Source organism: Oryx dammah, unplaced genomic scaffold (genome assembly GCF_014754425.2).
Source record: "Oryx dammah isolate SB20612 unplaced genomic scaffold, SCBI_Odam_1.1 HiC_scaffold_29, whole genome shotgun sequence".
Lineage (NCBI taxonomy): Eukaryota > Metazoa > Chordata > Mammalia > Artiodactyla > Bovidae > Oryx > Oryx dammah.
In genome coordinates this window covers 72,616,598-72,632,253 of record NW_024070213.1, presented here as the reverse complement: position 1 = coordinate 72,632,253, position 15,656 = coordinate 72,616,598, and the positions used below count along the sequence as shown (strand labels likewise).

The 15,656-nt window shown below is 42.5% G+C and overlaps 1 protein-coding gene across 1 annotated transcript in view; it reads left to right on the top strand.

Annotated features, from left to right (window-relative positions):
- The window catches only part of CPM (carboxypeptidase M), a 75,894-nt gene that overhangs the window by 33,838 nt on the left and 26,400 nt on the right, over positions 1-15,656 (top strand). Inside the window, exon 3 of the mRNA XM_040233427.1 lies at positions 11,825-11,922. Coding sequence (XP_040089361.1) covers positions 11,825-11,922 — 98 coding nt within the window. The remainder of the gene's footprint in view (positions 1-11,824; positions 11,923-15,656) is intronic.

The window sequence follows — 15,656 nt, the reverse complement described above, 5'->3', positions numbered from 1 at the left end:
CACTGGGGTTGCCCGCCTACAGTGATGAGTTGGCGTCTCTCCACGGCAGGACCAGACTGGGAATCTTAACATGATTTCCAGCCTCCGTCTCCTGGAGACTATTAAAACCTGAGTGATGGCTTCAATCACTTTGGCAACTGATCACGTAAGAACACATTGTGAAAGATGTATTTACGGTTCAGCAGGGCAATGGCACCCCACTCCAGTACTCTTGCCTGGAAAATCCCATGGATGGAGGAGCCTGGTAGGCTGCAGTCCATGGGGTCGCGAAGTCGGACATAACTGAGCAACTTCACTTTCACTTTTCACTTTCACGCATTGGAGAGGGAAATGGCAACCCACTCCAGTGTTCTTGCCTGGAGAATCCCAGGGACGGGGGAGCCTGGGGGGCTGCTGTCTATGGGGTCGCACAGAGTCGGACACGACTAAAGCGACTTAGCAGCAGCAGCAGCAGCAGCAGGGCTGGCCAAGGCAGCCTGCTTCCTCACTCTCCTGGTGGCAGGGCTGCTTTCAGGCTCAGCACCAGCCTCAGGCATTTTGCTCTGGGAGTTCTGAATGAGGTTCAGTTCTTGGGCTTAAGTAGATTCACCTGATGTCTGGTGGTATGAACGTTCACGACAGTTTTCATGCTGTCATCATTGATTTTGAAGGACCTGTTTTCTCAAGACAGCCTGTTCATTCTGTGAATCCACACTTCAGGTTTTGAAAAAACTGTAGCTGATTTTGGTCTACCTGAACTGATCTGCACATTTTCTGAAAGACATTTTGGGGGCATGATGGTTCTGTCCATATGTTAGGGACACTGTTTACAGTTGAAATTTTTCTTTCATTGCTCTGACGCTGCATCATCTCCAAGGCCTGTAGTGGTGGTGGTGATGGTGGTGTGGTCACTAAACCGTGTCTGATTCTTTGCAACCCCATGGACTGTAGCCCACCAGGCTCCTCTGCCCATGGGATCCTCCAGGCAAGAACACTGAAGTAGGTTGCCATTTCCTTCTCCAGGAGATGTTCCTGACTCAGGGATCGAACCCAGGTCTCCTGCGTTGCAGGTGGATTCTTTACCAACTGAACCACCAGGGAGGTCCATAGGGCCTATAGTATCACCCGTCAATTCAACTCAAGGCCCTCAAACAAACATGTGCTCATCATGTTTCTGGCACTGTTTATAAAGTTTGTGAGGATTAAATGAGATAGAAATCCCACGAGGTACAGGTACCACCAATCCTATAACATAAAAACTAAATGCACTCAGCAAGATTGAGCAATTTACCCAATACTAGATGGGTAGTAAGTGGCAAAGCTGGGGGGTTTAAACCCTGGCAATTTGATTCTAAAACCTGCACAAGGCATTGTTACATAAGATGCCACTAGAGGGACATTGCATATCTTTCAAGAGCTCTCAGATGCTATTTGGAGGTGTATGTTGTGTTGAAATTTTGGTTTAGATGTACTTACTAAATTATTAACCCAACTGTGAAACTTAAATCTCAGAATGGTAAAACCAGCGAGAAAGTCTACTTTTGTTAATCCCACAAAAGCACCAATGGTCCTCCTTTTAGGTCAAGTTTAGACCTTAAAGGAACCTCATTTTGGCAACTTCGGGGCTTCTCCCACTGTCAGAAATTCAGCATATTTCTGTCTGAACCCTGGCTTCCTTTACTGTCAAATGAAAGCCTTTTAGGGACAAACGCAACAAGTAGGATGACTGAGAGAAAAGGTCTTTGTTCTTCTAAGCAGCTTATGAGAAAACTAGTAAAGGAATTGCCGTTATTCCTTGCCACTGAAGGATGAGTTCTTCTGGTGGCAATAAATAGGCAGTTAGGATAAGCAGGCCTCCAACAAACTGGAGTTTGAGGGAGGGAGCATGGAGGAAAGGCTCAAATGGATCTGAATTGACCTCATTGTAAAACACAGCTGTGTGACACCTCCAGGAAAGTATAAGAAGTAAAACCACCAACTGGGAAGAAAGAACCAAAACACTAACACTGAACCAGAATGCCCCTGGAAATCCTTAAAAGAGAACCCACCAGTGGACAATAAATGTAGAGTCAGCTATAATGATTGACCTTTTAAAATAGCATTTTTTAAAAATCTCAAGTACTTGTTTGTACTTTAAGATGATATTTAATTTGGCTGTTAAAACTGAGCCATTCTTCAAGAGGAAGATCTGATTTTGTTTGACCTCTCCCCTAAGGGACCAAAAGCGGAAGTTCGCAGCTTTTTATAGTATGAGGCCTCTAGAGATTTTCACTTTGGGGATTTAAAACAAGTTTCCTGTCTATGAAAAAAAGACTAGAAGGGAACATAAAAAAATTAGGGCAGCTGGGACATGAGAATTATGGCTAGCTTTTAAAACTTAATTTTTTAAAAAAATTCTCTTAATTTTATAGCTTAAAAATTAAAAATTTTTAGAGGAAGTGCAACAGATTTATCGGCTTCTGACCTGGGAATAGAGTGGGAGGAATAGAGAAGGTAGAGTTGAAAGAGGAGGAAGGCAGAGGAATTTCCTGCCATCTTCTTGTTTGGGTTGATGGTTGGTGATTAATGAGACAAACACTCAGCTTCTCTGGGAATCATGACTAGTCTTGAAATTTAAAAAAAAGGAAGGAAGGAAAAAGTCTTCCAGTTCAATACATCTTCAGGTTTTTCCTCTGTCTCTTCAATTGAAAATGATAATGTCCCCAAGCAATCAGAAGAATTTCTGATTTAGAAATTGAAACCTCCAAACTTCCCTACTGACTTGTTCAGGAAGCAATAATATGAAACTAACATCTCCATTTCTCAGGTGTCGTTTCACAGCATTAGTGCCACTGGGACAAATAAGTAAGCAAATGAAATCCCATCTCCCCATGATGACGGAAGTCTAACCAGAAGCCAGATATTTTGTTTGGATCTCAGCAGTCTCTTGTATGGAAATATCCCCAAGAAGGTCTGAAAACCCCGGGATTGATCTAGAAATTTGGAGCTTTTTCAGAGCCCACCCCAGATAGTTCTTTGTAGACTAGCTGTAAGCCTTTTCTTCAGTCCTGGACTCTGGCTCCAACTGAACTTCTTTATTTGATCATTTTTCCAGCCATCCATTCATTTAGCAACCATTATATGGGCCACCTTCTACATCTGTGCCAGGCATGACACTAGCCACCGCAAGCACAGAGATGCACAATCCCTTGCCTGCAGGAAAACCTGTGGTTTTAGTGTTAGGAGAGGGGTTGCAGAAGCATGTGGGAGATGTTCAAAAGAGAGAGCAACTCAGGCTGGTAAAATACAGGATCAAGGAAGAAGGGTAGGAAAGGTGGTAGATGGGAGGGGGCTTTTGGTTGAGCCTTGGAAAGGCAAGAGGAAGCTGGCCACTTTGATCAGGCAGATAAGAGAACTATTCATGCGGTAGCAAGAGCGCACGTTTATAGGCATCAAGGCTGATGGTAGCTCCCATTAGAAGCACACATGATTAAGGCTGCCTGGAGCCCAGTGTAAGGAATTGTGGTAGGAGGCTAGAGACAGCAAGGCCACAATCCATGAAAGGCTGTTTGCCATGCTGAGGGGCTTGGATTATACTTTGATGTCATGGGAGAAAAAGGGACCAAAACTTGGGGTCCTAGCTAGAACTGCCGGAGGCAAGAGGCAGCCCAGTCCCATGGCTGCTTCCAGGCAGAGAAGGGCGCTTGCTCTTGTCACAGTAGCAGAAGGACCTCTAGGTCGCCTGATTTCTTTCTGCACCGCTGAACCCCTTCTTGACAAGTTCCTCCATTCAGGAGCAATGTCAGGAATTCCGAGCCCACTACACTGCTGCTGCTAAGTCGCCTCAGTCGTGTCCGACTGTGCAACCCCATAGACGGCAGCCCACCAGGCTCCCCCATCCCTGGGATTCTCCAGGCAAGAACACTGGAGTGGGTTGCCATTTCCTTCTCCAGTGCATGAAAGTGAAAAGTGAAAGTGAAGTCGCTCAGTCGCGACCCCATGGACTGCAGCCTACCAGGCTCCTCCATCCATGGGATTTTCCAGGCAAGAGTACTGGAGTGGGGTGCCATTGTCCACTACACAGTAAATGGCATTAAAGCTCCAGAATGTCATGTGTCTGATTGGGGATTGGAATCATTGCATCTTACCAGGGAAGGGTTCACAGCTTTGCATGTACAGAATCAGACAGACTGGGCATGCACATGGGCTGGCCAGACTTCTCAATTCAATGCAGAAGCCCCGGTGACTGCTGGGCCATTTGCCATGTTGGGAGAGTGTGTGTGTGAATTTTTTTTTGTCCCGGGAAAGGTCTGAGTAGAGCAGATGAGTTTTGTCCATGTCCTTCCTCCTATTGCTACTCCACCTACCCTACTTTTTCAGCCTGGTCAGCTTAGCAGACCGATCTCAGAAGTAGAGCTGTCTCCAGATTCCACAGCTTTGGGGCAGAGCCACTGAGGCTTACCGGTAATCCTTGAATAGAGCAGTCTGGGGACAAGCTGGTAGTATACTAGTTTGCAGACCAGCCTGAGATTTGCATACTAAAGGAAGGAGATGAGAGCTTTAACTTCTCAGACCATCCTTATAGGGTCCTTGAAACCTCCTCCTCCCATTTCCAGTTCTCCAGAGGGGAGAAAGAAAAATCCCAACACCAGAAATGGCACATGGCAATGTATGGGCACAGGGTCACGTTTCTTTGATCTTTTCTGTCCCCTAGGTGACTGGAACAGTGCAGCCTAATGGTTAAGAACAGAGCAGCCTCTGAATAGGCTATCCAGCTCCATCCTTGTTTACTATGGCTCTCAAGCTTTATGTATATCTTTAATTGAAGGATAATTGCTTTACAATGTTGTTGTAGGGCAGAAACCAACACAATACCAATCAGCCATAATTATACGGATATCTCTTCCCTCCCCTCTCCCACCCCACCCCTCTAGGTTGTTATGGACTGCCAGGCCAGGCTCCCTATGCCATATAGCAGCTTCCCACTAGCTGTTTTACACATGAGAGTGTGAATACGTCAATGCTACTTTCTCAATTACATCCTAGCCTCTCTGTCCCCCACCATGTCCACAAGTCCAGTCTCTGTGTCCGTGGTTCTCGGACTTTAGCGTGCATGAGGATGCCCTGGGGAGTTCATTAAGACACAGACTGAAGGTCCTCACCCCCAGGGTCTCTGACACAGTATTTAGGGGTGGAGTCTGAGAAAGTGCATTTCTAACAAGTTCCCAGAGGACGTGATGATACTGGTCTTGGGACCACACGTGAGAACCATGGCCTTATGAGCTTCCCTAGGATAGCACCTCCACCTGTGTGAAAGGATAATCTTTGTACCTACTGCTTACAGTTGCCAGGGCCAAGTGAATATAGATAAAATGCTCTGAACTGTGAGTCATGCTGCCGTGCAAACATAGCCATTCTGGAGACTTTGTCCCTGTTTTGTTTGCAGTTGTTTGTGTTGTTTGTCATAAGCCACTTAGCAGGAACTTCCTCTTCCACTTCCAGGCCCAAGGTCACAGAGATTGTATGTTTAACCCGACTGAAGTTATGTGCTATTTTTCAGCTCCTCTGGGACATTATTTGATGCCGGGCTGGCTCTGTGTATGTAGTAATGGGAAAGAGCATAAGTGAGATTGAAGGTTTGGTGTTGGAGCATCAGCTTCTTTTTTAGGGAAGACAGGAGGAACTCGCCAGCTTTACATCAGTCTTACCAATAGAGCTGTTGGTCCCACTTACGTATGAAGACGCAAACTCATGCATCAAGCAAGGTCCCCTGAGCTTTGACTTAGGTCAAAGGGTAATTGTAAGGACACAAAGAGAAATATTCTACTCTGGGAAACAACTGATCCATCACCCTGGAGGCTGGTGCCTCGTGGGTTGGACCTTGCATATCACCAGCCTTGTCATCACTGCAGGTCTGCTCCTGGGACCAGGCCACCCACACAGGGATTCCATTTCTCTCTGGGTGTGTGTCCAGAGAGTAGAGACACACTTGGAGTAGAGAGAGTCTAATGGGGTCATTATGTCAACACCTAGTATGGACCATCCCTGTAGGGCAGCCCTAAGTTCAGGTGTATTGCTATGGCTCAATGGTCATAGACAGGTAGCATCCTGGAACTTGTTCCAGGGACAAATTATGGCAGTGTGATGCTGAAAGAACTGCTGGGGAACTATGCCCCCAGAGTGGGATTGGCCCTGACCTACCTATTACTTGCAGGAAGAGCCTGGAGTCATCAGAAGAACTCAGATATTGGAATCAGACAGACCTGGGTTTGAATCCTGGTTCTACCACTTATATCAATGAATTGTGGGTATCACCCACCACACAGAGGTGTTGTAAAGATCAAGTATTATAAAGTGTAAAGATCAGGTGTTATAAAGCTCAGCACACAGTATCTGAACTTAATAAACAATAAGATTTAGTGTTTTATTTTTAAAAACTAGAAAGATGGAAAAGTGAAAACAAAGTCTTGGTTTTATAACCCTATCACCTAGCCCATTTTTACTGACAGTGTGCTGGTTTCAATTCTTACAGAGACTCATGAATTATTTCATTTAAGGCTTTATATGCTTTGGAGCTGTTTCGTTCCATGGTATTTTGTTAGTGAATAGTCTGCTTTCAGTTCAGTTCAGTCGCTCAGTCGTGTCCGACTCTTTGCGACCCTATGAATCGCAGCACGCCAGGCCTCCCTGTCCATCACCAACTCCCCGAGTTCACTCAGACTCACGTCCATCGAGTCCATGATGCCATCCAGCCATCTCATCCTCTGTCGTCCCCTTCTCCTCCTGCCCCCAATCCCTCCCAGCATCAGAGTCTTTTCCAATGAGTCAACTCTTCGCATGAGGTGGCCAAAGTACTGGAGTTTCAGCTTTAGCATCATTCCTTCCAAAGAAATCCCAGGACTGATCTCCTTCAGAATGGACTGGTTGGATCTCCTTGCAGTCCAAGGGACTCTCAAGAGTCTTCTCCAACACCACAGTTCAAAAGCATCAATTCTTTGGCGCTCAGCCTTCTTCACAGTCCAACTCTCACATCCATACATGACCACTGGAAAAACCATAGCCTTGACTAGACAGACCTTAGTCAGCAAAGTAATATGTCTGCTTTTGAATATACTATCTAGGTTGGTCATAACTTTTCTTCCAAGGAGTAAGTGTCTTTTAATTTCATGGCTGCAATCACCATCTGCAGTGATTTTGGAGCCCCAAAAAATAAAGTCTGACACTGTTTCCACTATTTCCCCATCTATTTTCCATGAAGTGATGGGACCGGATGCCATGATCTTCGTTTTCTGAATGTTGAGCTTAAGCCAAATTTTTCACTCTCCATTTTACATGGTTGTAATTATATAATTTTGTACTCTGATTTCTTTGCCATGGTAAAATATTGTACATTAAAAATTCTGTACATAATGTAAGTGGACATGCTGTAATTTACATAAATTATTTATAGTTGGACACCTAACCATGGAGCATTGTTGAATGAATGATACCGCATTTGTGTAATAAAATATCAAACAGCCATTTTTTAAAATTTAAATTTATTTATTTTGGACACTGTGGAAGAGGGAGAGTATGGGATGATTTGGGAGAATGGCACTGAAACATGTATAATATCATATAAGAAATGAATCGCCAGTCCAGGTTCGATGCATGATACAGGATGCTTGGAACTGGTGCACCGGGATGACCCAGAGGGATGGTATGGGCAGGGAGGTGGGGGGGTGGGGTTCAAGATGGGGAACATGTGTATACCCGTGGCGGATTCATGTTGATGTATGTCAAACAGCCATTTTAAAAGGTGTAGTCAAAGTATATTTGTTAATATAGAAACATGTTCATGATTGTATGTAAAATGAGATGATTTTACCCCCAAATCTATCTGGACATTCACTGCCTCAATCTGAGCAGCTTTCAAACTTTAACGGGCCTCTGAATCACCAAAGGAGCCTGTTAAGTGCAGGTTGGGGACCCTCCCCCTAGAGTGTGATTTAGGAGATGGGGCTCAGGGATTGGCGCTTTTCCAAGGATCCAGTGATTCTGGTAGGGGAATAACACTCCTTCAGTTTCTCCCTGTTGACACTGTATTTCATTTTTCAAGCTTCTCCTCCTACTTTCTCCTGAATGCCTAGAGTGTTCTGTTTCCTTGCCTTGTGAATCTTTGTGAAGCCTTTTGAATGGTAACACTTTTCTGGTGCTACAAGCAAACCCAGTTAGGTGCCCAGTTGGGCACCATGTCGCATCCCTGGGCTTGGAGTCAAGCCCGGAGAGGGTTCCTGGACACAGATACTGACAATTTTGGAATCCAGGTTTACTTTGTAGTGGAGAGAAAGTGGCTGAGCATTTCAGAGCTCTTGAGCACACCTGGTGCTCAAGAGTTCAAAGTTCAAAGTAGGTGCTCAAAGTTCAAAGCAGGAACTTGGTGGGATAAAGGCAGGCTGTCCAACCTTGATAGAAAAAAAAATCTTGTTTAAATTAGCCTCACCTTGGCAATCAAGCTGTGAAAAGTCAATAGTCTGTCCTTTGTGCATTTACTCTAGTCTAAGCCAGAGATAACCAGTGTTTATTGGAAAGGCTGGTTAAAAACTTTCAAGAGGCTTAGCTTTCCAAAAGCATTGGGTGAATATCTTCAGGTTTATGGGTTGGTTTTCATCCTCAGGCTTGGTGCCATGGAGGGTTATTCAAGGTAAGTTTCTCATTTTGCTGTTCACTTAGGAGCCATTCATGCTAAAATTGAGATTGAGTTACTACCAATATTTCTTCATTTAGATTTTATTGGTTTGATTTCACTACTTCCTTGAACCAAATTATACACACGCACACATATGTGTTTTCTTTGGCTATGCTGGGTCTTGTTACTGCATGTGGTTTTCTCTAGTTGCAGTGTGGGCTTCTCATTGCCCTGGCTTCTCTTGCTGCGGAGCACCAGCTCTAGAGTGAGTGGCCTTCAGTAATTTTTGGCACACAGATTCTAGGGTGCAGGCTTAGTAGTTGTGGTGCTACGTGCTTAGTTGCTCTGCAGCATGTGGAATCTTCCCAAACCAGGGATCAAAGCAGTGTTCTCTGCATTGCAAGGCAGATTCTTAACCTCTGGACCACCAGGGAAGCCCTCAAATAATATTGAATACCTATGACAAGTCAGGTTTTTCTTGTCTGACACTATCCTTTATATTACAGGTCAGCTTTGCAAATGCAGAGTTAGAAAACAATTGAGAAACATCATGTCAAGGTGACAGGCTTCCCTGGTGGTTCAGTGGTAAAGAACCCGCCTGTCAATGCAGGAGACATGGGTTTGATCCCTGGGTTGGAAAGATTCCTTAGAGAAGGAAATGGCAACCCCCTCCAGTATTCTTGCCTGGGAAATCCCATGGACAGAGGAGCCCGATGGGGTATAGTCCATGGGGTTGCAAAAGAGTCAGACACGACTTAGCAGCTGTAAACAACAACAACGTCAAGATGATGCTGAATTTTTTTCCTTGCTTGTGAGGGGACCAGACCATATTCTATACAAATCTGTGGTTATTCTAGCCTTGAAAGTATTAATAGCTACAGAAAAGAATCCCCCAGAAGGAAACCTAAAGAGCCAAGTTTAATAGAAAAATGCTCTTATTTGCTTCACATGAAAAGTGGTTAACATGCTAAACTTGAAGCCCTAGGTGATCTGAGAATTGGTAATATAGGGGAATCAAAGATTCTGGTTAATAAAGTGGTTCTGGTGGGAAACCACCAAATGGATTGTACTGATACTTGTCCACATGGCTAACTTGGAGTCACTGTTCAGAACCCTGGTCAGAAGTCAGCTCTAAAACCCTATGTCTGTAAAGTTTTATGTGATCCCACTCCTTGGAAAAGTTTCTTCCTTTATTCTACAGTCACACCAGTACCTTATACATACTTTGTGATCATATATGTCACAGTCCAGTGTAATGATGTTCTTGCATCCTGTTCTTCTCTAGATCAGAGACTCACTGGGTGTAGAGAGCATAACTATCTGTAGGGTTAAATGCCTGAATATAATAGTACTAAATAAATGGATGTGAATGAATGACCTGAGTAGTCTGCACTGAACAAGTGGCATCAATCAGATAAGCTGCCCTTTGGGGATGTTTTTTGACAATCTCTGCAGTTACTAAATTTAAAGCATTACTCTGTCAAGATGAATTGTCCTACAATTGTTATAATGGGAGGGGGGTTCAGGTTTGGGAATGCATGTACACCCGTGGTGGATTCATGTCAATGTATGGCAAAGCCAATACAGAATTGTAAAGTAAAATAAAAAATTAATTAATTTTAAATAAATAAATAAATAAAGAATTAATGGTAGAAAAGACAAGTCCAGTACCTGCTTCTCCCTGAGTTCTTTATGGCAAGAGAGTATTCCCCCACCTATGGGATCCCCAGATTAAAGGAACTACACTAGAAATTCTGCAGAAATGGGCTCCACATTAGCCCACAGACTGCTGTTAAATTCCTTTCCTGGCTTCTTGAATTCCACAGAAGGTTTAGCTATTACAGATATGTGAACTTTGTATCTAGGTGCTAGATATCAAATATACATTTCCCCAGTCTCTAAAGTGTATCAAAAGAAAATGTGATTTTAGAATCAAAAGAAACCTCTCAATTTTGCTGATTAGGACACCAAGCTTCTTGAGTGACAGGCTGTTTTCATTAGTGTTAAGAGCTCTAGAATTGAGTCATATAGGCCAGAATTCAGGTCTTGGTTCTGGGGCTCAAATCACAGCCTCTTACTAGCTGTGTGATCTTAAGCATTTTATTTAGTATTTTTTGAAGGTCAGTGTTTTCATTTTGTAAAGTCTGGTTAAAAATCTATCTCACTGGCTCAGGACAAGGGATTGCCTGAGTTAATATGAACCAAAGATGAAATGGCAACCTACTCCAGTATTCTTGCCTAGAGAATTCCATGGACAGAGGAGCCTGGTGGGCTACAGTCCATAGGGTCACAAAGAGTCGGATACGACTTTGCCTGTGTGTACTGAACTATAACTTCCTCCAATTTTAAAGGAAAACTGGAGAAGGAAATGGCAACCCACTCCAGTGTTCTTGCCTGGAGAATCCCAGGGACGGTGGAGCCTGGTGGGCTGCTACCTATGGGGTCGCACAGAGTCGGACACGACTGAAGCGACTTAGTAGTAGTAGTAGTTAAAGATGAAATGGTAACATCTCTCTTCAATGATGTTTAGTCTCTGTCCAAATCTCACCATCCCTGGCAGAGTTAGGACTTACAAGTTTTCCTTGAGGCATTGACAGCATTGTTTGTGGTTCCCAGCTTACATGACAGGACTCCCTCACTGCTGAGAAGCTTTGTTACATGATCATTTGAATACAAGACTCAGGATTTACTGTAAAAACAGTCTCCCTTCTGAGTTTCATGTTTTCTTGCTGTGGGTTTTTTCACATTCCTTGCACTGAGAGTTATGGCTCCCTCCCAGTCAACTGTCAATTATTATTTCTGTGTTATTGTGTGAATTAGCAAGATCACTTCTATAAGGCACCAGGAACTGAGAGCACACTTTTTGTAAAAACAATTTTGGAAAAATCAGATCTCTGTAACCTACTAAGTCTACTAAACATTTTGGAAGAATAAGATGTATGTAACCTACTAAGCCTTCAATTTTTAAAAGTCACATTCTAGAATAAGAAGTTAAATATTTCTGCTGATTGAAAGGATTTGGCTGGCAGTAAACTAAAAGCGTTCCAGGCATGGAGGTGTTTTTGCAGGAACTGAGCTGGTAATGAAGCAGTCATGAGGTGGGAGAAGTGGCATCGTTGTTCACTGTTCTCGTTCTACCAGAGTTCAGTCGTCATTTCAAAAGGCTACTCATTTTTCTGTACTTTCTCCCCTGTAAAGGCAGAAACCTGTGGGTTCTCGTCGTGGGACGCTCTCCAAAGGAACACAGGATCGGGATTCCGGAATTCAAGTACGTGGCAAACATGCATGGAGATGAGGTACGTATGTGGTTTGAACACGTATCTGACGTGTCACCAAAGGACCTCCCCTCGGGTCTCTTGCACTCTGGAAATGCAGAGGAAGCAGCCGGCATTGTAGCAAAGACTCTGGAAGGGTCTTCCTGTAAGGCCTTCTGAGAGGACTGAAGGAGCTGTGATCCAAAAACCATCACAGCCGTTTGGTTGCTTACCCAGTGCAGGTAACCGGAGCTTGTTTTTTGTTTGGGGACTGGAAGAATGACAGCTGTCCAAGTCCCTGAACACCTCCTGGGTTGGTTTTCCCCACCTCCTGCTCAGCATCGAGGTGACCCCACAGAAGAGCAATATATTTGAACTAAGAAGGTCCCAACTGGCTATCCAGCCTCCTACTAGCTGGCTTTTTTAATGCTTTTGTCACTTTCTCTTAATCCAAAACATAGCATTTTTGACGCTTTAGACCATCAAGCTTAGGGCTCTGTCATCCCCACCTTTCCACAAACCCTTAAATTCCATCATAACATCTTGCTCTTTTCCAGCTTATCAGAGATCAATTCTATTTTGTTTCATTTATGTTATTTATCTTATAATTTGCAAAGTACCCTTTTACGACTCCTGGCTGCCCAACCATTCTAGCCAGGCATTTGAAGATGTTCCCAAAAATTTCTCACCTTACTTCCTCAGAGTATGTTTTTGTATGTATACTTTTATATATATATTTAGTATATACTGTTGTATATGTATTTTATGTACAATAAAATATATTTTAATATATATTTATACATACTTTTCGATATATATTTTAGTATATACTTCCTCAGCTCTCATATTTTTGAGACTATGACAGCTGCAGGATTTTCTGTTTCCCAGGACCCCACACAACTGGGCAATCCAGTGGAAGGGAAAGATAGTCTCCAGTCTTGACAGTAAAGAAAATTGACATACGATCTGTGTCACACCTTATCAAACACACTTAACTTTAGGGAATGTCAGAGAAAATGCATAATCCTGTAAGTACAACCTGCTGACTTGTTACAACACTTCCAGATCTACAATAGTGTGGCAGCATCCCCTGCTCAAATGCTGCGCTTCCTGTTCCAACTCAACCCTCCCCAAACCCAGGCTTTATAGGAACAGGCTCCACCCTGCGTGACACACGCACAATTCTGCCTTTCCTGTCCAGACATGTGAGGGGACTTCTTGTCACTGGAGCTCAAATGCAAATGTTTGCCTCTGAGAAAGTGGCTTGTCTTGTCTTTGAATCTGATTTATGGGTGGGTGGAAGTTACTTTTTTGAGCATAATAGGCTGTGCTCAAAAAGGCTTGATATTGCTGACAGTCTGAACAAAGTTGTTTTTAAAAAAACAATTATTCATGATAGATAGCAGCCCAGACTTCCTTTCCCTTTTGCTATCTGGTCAATTGATCAGGTCCCATGGAACCCATTTTTAATAAGAGACATGTGGCCCTCAATTGACTCCAGTAGCTTATTTATTGAATTCCTAGCATTTCGAAAGGTTGCAGTCTGCTGCTCAGAATTTAATCCTCTCAGTTGAAACTTCCAAAGAAAAGCAAGAGTCCTTCCTCTTGTTCACCCCTGAATTTGCTTGTGCTTTCCCAAATTTCTGACCTCTTGCCCTCCAGGTAGTTAATGTATCCCGTCAAAGCAGGTCTCACTCATTGACCTTGATTCTTTGACGACTACCAAGGACCGAGATTTTGCAGGGAGGAATGTCAGTGTGTTTTGCGTGTGGAGACCTGAAGTCCTGTCAACCTCTGTGTGTCCCAGCTGTTAACAGTGTCTGACAGCTTCGGGGGCCACTGAGAAACTTATTATCCTGAATTTAGATCTTGTGTGTTCCGCCCTCCTGGTGCCACCAGGAGCTGGGGAAAGAGATGGCTCAACCCAGGAGCAGAAGGGTCATTTGGATTAGCTGGGTCTAACCAGCTTCTTCATCCTTCTTCTCTTAGAACTTTTGGGATTAAAGAGCATTTTCAAGGCCCACTATTAAAAAGCAGCATATATAACATTTGTGAGCAGTGGTTCTTAACCTTCTTTGGGTGGATTCCTTGCTGTTCTGGCACACTAGCTTTGAATGCTGTCCTCAAGGTGCATGGATCTTCTAGGAGTTTGTGGACCTCAACACTCAGTCTTACACAATACACTACCCAGTTGTGGATTGTTGCTTCAACATTTTTTTGCAATTGTTCTTATAAGTGCTGGAACACTCATTTTCATCTATCTAGCAATTTCCAATTTGACTGAATTGAAGTAAAACTGATAGAGATTTATTTTCTCCTTCCTGAGTTCTTGCCATCTTTTTCTAAAAACTTTTAATTTTACGTTGGAGTATAGTTGATTAATAATGTGTTACTTTCAGGTGTACAGCAAAGTGATTCACTTATACATGTATCTATTTTTTCAAAGCCTTTTCCCATTTAGGTTTTACATAGTATTGAGCAGAGTTCCCTGTGCTGTACAATGGGTCCTTGTTGGTTATCTATGTTATATATAGTGCTGTGTGTATGTTTATCCCAAACTCCCTAACTATCCTTCCCCACTCTCCACCACATTCCTCCCTGGTAGCCATAAATTCGTTCTCTGTGAGTCTGTTTCTGTTTTGTAAAGAATTTTATTTGTATCATGTTTTTTAAGATTCCTTTTATAAGCAATGTACAATATTCCTCTTTCTCAGTCTGACTTACTTCACTCACTATGACAATCTATAGGTCCATCCTGGGGTATTGCCGTCTTAATGACCAGATGAATTATCAGAGAAACACTCCAGAAGCCGGTGTGCTTACCCAGCCTTTCAGGCTCTTCATTAGGGATTCTCCACACTCTCACAAAAGGAAGCGAAAGCTAAATGAAAGGCTGAATAAGTCAATGGAAACACTTTTGACCACATTAAAAAAAAAATTGAGTCTCTCTAAGGTCTCATGTTCAAAGACTTAATTTTAAATGAAGGGAGGCCTATACATAAAACATGAATGAGTATTTGAGACATTTATATTAAGGTTGAGAATTAATTTGAATAATATGTGACATAAATTTGCTTTTACAGAGACAAGAAAATATGGTCCAAGAAAACAAAAGGACTTTGTTTAACTCTCTCCAAAATTTTATCAGTTTACCTCACAAGTTTTGAGATTATCTGACCCTTAATCAGTTCTTTATCATAGCTCCAAGATTTTTATTTCACCCTATGCAGTTAAGAATTTGTGGTTTGTTTTGGAATATGGAGGCAAACAGAAGACACCTTGGTCACACATTTGTGTCCTTGAAAGAATCATGATTTTGTTTTTTCAAAAAGAACATAGGTTTTCTTTCACTTAAAAGAAAGAGAAAAATAAGAGTAAGAACTATTCAAGATACTGTCACTCAGAAATAGCCATCATTATTATTTGCCAGACGCTATTCTACATATCTCTTTATTTCTATAGTAATAGAATGAGAGGAATCAAAAGGAAATAAAATGTGTCATATGTATTATCTTTAAGAAGTATGAGATTTAATAACTTTACTTGAGCTTAACAGAACTGAAGTTGATGAAAATGAAAATGACTGGTGAACTTGTTAATTTCTCAAAATAAGAAATTAATTATCTTATTAATAAGATTCTTCTGAAATCAAAAATTAGGAAAAACTGAAATTATAATGATTATATATATATATATATTTTAAACTTTGGATAATATCCTATGACCCACTGCTATGAAAAGTGAAGAAATTAGCACTTTGAAAACTCATCTCCCCT